The sequence below is a fragment of the Drosophila biarmipes genome, chromosome X, assembly GCF_025231255.1.
Source record: "Drosophila biarmipes strain raj3 chromosome X, RU_DBia_V1.1, whole genome shotgun sequence".
NCBI lineage: Eukaryota > Metazoa > Arthropoda > Insecta > Diptera > Drosophilidae > Drosophila > Drosophila biarmipes.
In genome coordinates this window covers 7,785,904-7,792,739 of record NC_066611.1, presented here as the reverse complement: position 1 = coordinate 7,792,739, position 6,836 = coordinate 7,785,904, and the positions used below count along the sequence as shown (strand labels likewise).

The 6,836-nt window shown below is 36.3% G+C and overlaps 2 protein-coding genes across 2 annotated transcripts; one reads left to right on the top strand and one right to left on the bottom strand.

Moving 5' to 3' along the window:
- The first annotated feature begins 324 nt into the window (after window positions 1-324).
- Window positions 325-3,538, top strand: LOC108036414 (inward rectifier potassium channel irk-1). The gene is made up of 5 exons (XM_017112544.3): window positions 325-620; window positions 1,226-1,424; window positions 1,680-2,072; window positions 2,143-2,249; window positions 3,030-3,538. The coding sequence occupies exons 1-5, from the start codon at window positions 412-414 to the stop codon at window positions 3,421-3,423; spliced, it is 1,302 nt and encodes a 433-aa protein (XP_016968033.1). The 5' UTR covers window positions 325-411; the 3' UTR covers window positions 3,424-3,538.
- Window positions 3,539-3,702: 164 nt separating this feature from the next.
- Window positions 3,703-6,499, bottom strand: LOC108036424 (probable alpha-aspartyl dipeptidase). Its single transcript, XM_017112556.3, has 3 exons — window positions 6,291-6,499; window positions 4,597-5,157; window positions 3,703-3,924 (listed from the first exon to the last, which is right to left on the bottom strand). Exons 1-3 carry the CDS (start codon window positions 6,389-6,391, stop codon window positions 3,864-3,866), a joined length of 723 nt encoding a protein of 240 aa, XP_016968045.1. The 5' UTR covers window positions 6,392-6,499; the 3' UTR covers window positions 3,703-3,863.
- Window positions 6,500-6,836: the final 337 nt, after the last annotated feature.

Genomic DNA, 6,836 nt, shown 5'->3' with positions numbered 1-6,836 from the left:
ACAAACGCGCCAAAAAATTAAAAACTAACCTGGCATCAAAGCCAACAATTTCTAAACTTTCAGCCAACAAACGCTATCAAGATCGGCCGGCCTTCCTGACGGATAAAATGTAAAATATTTGCCAGACTTGGGGCAATATTTGACCGTTCGCAAAATAAATACGCTGATAACGGCTAAATTCTACATAAAATCATGGGGCACATTTTGAGCCACTAATCTCGGCGGAGCAATCTCAGTCAAACAAGCGCTGACACATGTGCGCGGGTTCAGATAATAAATAAATCCAAATGCACATCTTCGTTTTTTAGGAGCTAGTGCCGCGACTTAGTCAGTGTCAAGCGGTCAGACAATCGAGTTGATCTCCCTCTATCCTAGTAGTCGGCCAGTGCAGCCCAAATCTGAATCTCGACCATGCCTTCGGAAGGATCCACCCTGGGAGCTGCTCCCACCAAATCCCTCCTCAAGCAACCTTCTACGTCCATGTCCGCGAAGCTCAGGCCGAAGCCCCTCTTGCGATCCGACAATAAGGAGAAGGACTACTATCCAGAAAGCCCAGGTGTCGTTCGGCGCAGAAAGTCGGCCAGCGCCGTGGAACAGCTGGAGACAGGCAACGAGCAGAGGTGAGTTGAGTTACGAAAATATCAGTTGTAAAAGTTTTTTTTAAGTTCATAATTAAGTTTCAATATTTTCAATTCAAGAACTCTTCTCTCGCACTTATTTGAGAAGACAATTTCTCAATATCAAGACGAAAGTGATCTTAAATTGGTTTTTTGAGATGAACGGAATAGAAAATATGTCATCTCTAAATATTCTCGGTTTTATTTTTCCGCGACGAAAGTGGTTTTGCACATTTGAGAAAAAAATTTCTCAATATCAAGACGAAAGTCTCTCAAATTTGTTTTTTGAGACAAACAGTTTCTCTCGAATTGGGTTTTTGAGATAAAAAAATATATCAATTCTAAATATTCTCGGTTTTAGTTTTCCGGGATCAAAGTATTCTTGCATATTTAAGGAAAAAAATTTCTCAAAATCAATACGAAAGTGTTCTCAAAATTATTTATCGAGACAAAACGATTATAAAACATATCATCTCAAGAATGCTTTTTCTCGTTTTGAAATTAATAAGAATAAATTGATCGTCCCTAACTATAAAGATCAAGATTAGAGTTTTGAGTGTAAGTGTTTTAGAAAATATAGAACATCTTTTTTAAAAACAATTTTTTAGCTTCCCATGCATAAACGACTGGGCTGGCAGTACAATAGAGCTTACACCAGATGTGGGTTCCGGACCAGGATCTTCCTTAACCGATGGACTAAGAAGAAGTCTACATCGTGTAATTGAGAAGAATGGCAAGGAGAACGTGGTGTTCCGGCGAATTCCAGAGAAGTCCTGGCGGTACATGCGGGATCTAGTCAACACGCTGGTAAAGTTCTAAATGCGCTTTAACTAATATATAAACTAGGGATTGTAATGCATTTTTTTAATTTTCTGATAAAGCCTATTTAAATTCTCAATATTCTCAGTTCGAGAATTCGTCTTCTAACTTTTTGAGAAGATTTCTTCATAATTTTTCTGTAATCTTTTGTGATATTTAGTCCACTTAACGCTTATAAGGGTCCTCGAGACTTATTCTTGCTTTATATATATTATATAAAGTCGGTTTTTTTCGAATCCCCAGATGGAGCTGGAGTGGAAGTACATGCTGACCCTGTTCCTGGGCAGCTACTTCCTCAGCTGGCTGTTCTTCGCCGCCATCTGCTACGTGGTGGCCCTCTACCACGGCGACCTGATCTTCGACCCCCTGACCGGAGAGCGGATGGGCAAGGGCGAGGAGCCGTGCATATACGGCGTGGAGAACTGGGTGGCCATGATCCTGTACTCGGTGGAGACGCAGACCACCCTGGGCGGAGGGAAGTACGCCAGTGAGGAGTGCGCGGAGACCATATTCCTGTACGTCATGCAGATGATGAGCTCGGCCCTGATCGAGGGCTGCATGATCACCGTGATCTATGCCAAGACAGCCCGTCCTGCACGGCAGATAACCAAGCTCAAGTTCAGCGACAAGGCGGTGGTGAGTGTGGAATACTAGGGGTGTACCAGTACCCCTTTTGGACCCTTCCTACAGCGATTATCTCACGCAGATCTGTTATCGCGACGGGCAACTGTGTTTGCTCTTCCGCGTGTGCGATCCCCGCGAGCAGCAGTCCATTGAGTCCAAGATACGGGTCTACATTATCGTGGACAAGCGGTGAGTCACTGTCGCTTTTCGCGGAAATCACTGATCTCCGGGCTTAACTGGAGATCTGTAAATAGCAAATATGCCAGAGGTTTTAGTGCAGACAGCAAATAATAATGTTTAACTTGGGCTTTTCTAGCTCTATTAAAATATTTTAATATTTAATTGTGCTTACATATTTTTTATTCAAAATTACTTTATTTCATTTAATTCGAAATATTGAATATTTTTTCATTGAAACTAAAAGAGGTAAAATTATGTTTTCAAACTAAATTACCATATGCAATATTGAAATATAAAGGAAACAAGAAAAGTTCTTAGTAATTTAATAATATTAATAATAAATGAATATCATTTAATAATCACTTAAATTCATATTCTAATAATTTATTTATTTATTATTTATTAATTCTTAGGGTTTCTTTTATTAGAAAAGTGTATTTAACGCTTTAAACTCTTAACTCTCCATAACTTTTTAAGAAAATATTTGTTTGTTCCGATCAAAATTAATTAAAGGTTACATTAAAGTAATATTGTTATATTTATAAAGATACAAATTAAATATAAGTATATATAAAATATTTAATAATATTTTTAAACATTAGTGATATAAATTTCATTAGTGTCATTAAAGTGAATTTTTGTATGATTTGATTCTTAAATTTGAATGGATGGCATACACTTAAATCTAGGTAAAGATGAAAAAAAGTTAATCCAAAATTAAAAAATATAAATGAGTTTGTTATATAATTTCGTTTTAATAAACATGGTTCTTTTCTTATCCTTTGACAGCACTCGCGAGGGCGAGATTGTGAAGACCCACGTGGAACTGAAGCTGGAGGGCAATGGGGAGCAGATCATCCTCTGGCCCGACGTGGTGTGCCATGTCATCGACGAGTCCAGTCCGCTGGCCCAGTTCACCACCGCCAAGCTCTTCAACGCCGCCCAGTTCGAGCTGTATGTGTCCATCGTGGGCACCTCCCCCGCCACAGCCCAACTGACGGAGGCCAAGACCTCCTACGTGCCAAGCGAGATTTTCTGGGGCCAGAGGTTCATCAACATCATCCACTACGACGAGGAGGGCGAACGCTACGTCGTGGACTACAAGAATTTCAACACCACCATTTCGGTGGACATGCCCATGAGGCTGCCGGCAAAGGATCAGCTGAAGTCTGTAGGAAACTAGAAAGATGAACCCTTTATCTTTTAAAAAAATCCTCTTTAACCCTATGATTTTGTTTTAACTTAAGCTTTTATAGGAAAATGTTTTTCTCTGATTAAAAGAATAATATTTAAATAAAGATTAATGTATTTTTCTTCTGAAGTACCAAAAGTTAGTTATTCCTGTTCCTAATACTTTCTCTTTGGAGATTAATTAATATAAATACTTAATATTATTTGACCATTTCCATCTTTAGAATCTAAGTATTCAAGAAAAATTCAATAAATGAATTAAAAAAATCGATTGTTCTTGTTCCAAAAAAAATTTTATTGCATTTAGACATAGTGTAAACATCTATATAAGTGTATTTATGTGTATAATTTTTTGGAGGATGTTATGTTTGCGCAAAAATACAACAATTTAAATGTTTTTTTTAAGTCAATCTTTGGAGTGCTTCTCAGTTCTTATTTCTGCAGCAGGAAGCTGAGATCCGCCTGGGGAGCTAGTTCCTCGGCGCCGCCATCGCTGGAAAAAATGAAATATCATTCATTAAAAAAGTTGTAATAAAAAATTTATAGGCCGAACTATAATAAGCTCTTTTTTAAAAAATTTGAATTTAAATGCTATAATACAGATATAATACAGGAATTTTATTATAACTTATATACCTTATATAAAATTCAGATTTTTGACTTTTAACTAAAAACAATTAAAATTTTTAATTAGTCTTTTAAAAAACTAGTCATCAATCATTATTGTATTATTGTACTTTAAAAAATTTTATATCAAAATTGTAAGCTTATTTTAAGATATTATATTTCCTTAATGGTATCCTATGTACAATGCGGCTAAAATATAAATACTCTTTAATTTACTAAGTATTTTTTCTAGTAATAGTATAAATAAATTATTTGGAAATATACAAATTAGTAAAATGTATAATAAAAATTTTTTTTAATTAGTTTTAAGAAGTCCTACGTCAAAATGTGGTTAGAATAGAAATTATCTTTGGATCATTGGCAAAAATTGTAAATGTATCTCATGGAGTTAAATAATAATCTAATAAATTTATAATATACCATATAAAATATATATACCAAATTAAAATATAAATAAATTTATTTATTATATTCTCCACTTATCACAGTGTATTTTATACCCAGTGACAACCGTGTCTTCGAGTGAAACTGGACTTACGGCTTGAAGAGCTTGGCGTTGCGATCGCCCAGCAGCGTGGCCTTCTCGGCCTGAACCCGCACACTGGTGCCCTCGCGCAGGCCCAGGACGGGCAGTCCGTGGTAGGCCACGAACTCCTGGAGCCGCTCGTCCCGCGTCTCGCCCTTGTGCTGGCTGCCCGCCTCCGGCTCCAGGTAGTGCGGATTGATGTTGAAGGGGACGAGGGCCAGGGCCTCGAAGCTCGGCGGGTAGGCCACCGGCATGTCGTTGGTGGTGTGGATGGACCGGGTGGCCACGTTGGTGCCCGCACTGCTGCCCACATAGGGCAGCCCGCGCTGGAGCACCAGCTCCCTTATGGGTTCGAGCAACTGCAGCTCGTAGAGGGTGCGCAGCAGGACGAAGGTGTTGCCGCCGCCCACGAAGATGGCCTGCGCCTCCCGCAGGGCCTTCTCGCGATCCGGCTTGGTGTGCAGCCCCTCCACCTGGTAGCCCCAGGGCTTCAGGGCATCCCGCACGGTGGCCGTGTACTTGTCGTGGTCCCGCAGGGCGTAGGGCACGAAGAGCACCGTCTTCACACTGGCACTGCAAGGAGAAGGGGGGGGTAAGTTATTAAATTATAAGGGATTTTAAATATTTATAAAATATTAAACTATATAAACTATAAAACTAAATTAAGCCTTAACAGGCATACGAATATATTTATAAATTTTTAAATTTTACTATTTTATATAAAAATATGTTATTAAATTATGAGGATTTTAAATATTTACAAAAGTAATTATAAGTCTATAGGAATAAAGGAATATATTTTAAAATGTTTAAATTAGTCTATTTTTATATATTATGATATTATTCGTATTAGAAAGTTTAAATTTTCATATTTTCATATATTATAAAAATTATTATTAAGTCTTTTAAAATATATCATATTATATACATATTATATTTGATGGGGCCTGCATAGTTTCCAGCTTCCTTTTTGAAAATATTAATATAAAATATTATTATTCATTTTTAATCGTATTATATATTTGAATAATATTAAGTCATACAAAATATATTATATTATGTCGTATTACTTTTTTACAATATTTATTATTGGGGCCTTACATAGTTTCCAGTTTTCTTTTAAAAATATTAATTAATTTTTAAAATATTAAGTATTAACATTTAATCTTTTCATATGTTAGAAAAATATGAAGTCCTATAACATATATTATAATATATCGTATTAATTTTTTATAGTAATGATTGATTTCCAGCTTCCTTTTTTATATTATTTATATAAAATATTATATTTATTTATATATTTAAAATTTGAATGTTTTTTAAATGTTAGAAAAATATTAAGCCTTTTAAAATATATAACATTATATCGCATAAACAGTAGTTTAATAATGTGGATTAATGGACTTTACATAGTTTGCATAGAATTTTTATGCAAATATTGAATATTATTATTAGCTTACATTTTTTAAAACAAAATAAAAATTAATGTTGTGTGATATACATAAATATACATAGTAATTTTAATAATTGTGTATCAAATCTCCAAGGTAAGGTCCCCATAAACAGAAGTTCTCATACATACACACATCTATATCTACCCCAGTGCTTCTTTTGTTCATGACACCTTGACTTAAAATCTCTTTAAAATTATGAACAATGTAAGATATATTTTATAACTTGTTGCACTTTAAGCTCCCAGTACCTACCTCCTGAAGAGGTCCTCCAGCTGGCCTCGGGCGTGCTCCAGGTACCCATGGCCGTGCAAACGCGACGAGGAGAGCAACAAGAGGTTCCGTGCACTGCCCATTTCTCCAGCAATCTAATCGAGGGACTGGACGGTTGGCCCAGTCGGCCAGATTAGCTGGGTTTTACGACCTGCCTCTAGGGATGGGGCGCCCAGAAGTATCGGAACAAGTGCCTCCAAACAAGCCTTATCACCGAGCCACAAGCGAAAGCAGGGAGGTAGGTGCAACTGCTTTTCAGGGGGTCGTCACTCGTTACACTAACTCAGATCTACATAGTTATTAAAGTAAATCATTAATAGGGATTATTATATAATTTTTTAATTCCTTTTATAAGGAGTTTTTGCATACATACCTCTGAATTTGCTTTACAATTCGCTATAGTTCCTTTTCTCTTCTCTTTTCTTACATAAAAATAAAAAATCCCCAAAAAATGTTCAATTTCCAAATGGTTTTCCTATAACATTTACGAATACAATACTTTAAATTATTTTTTTTATCCTGGAATTT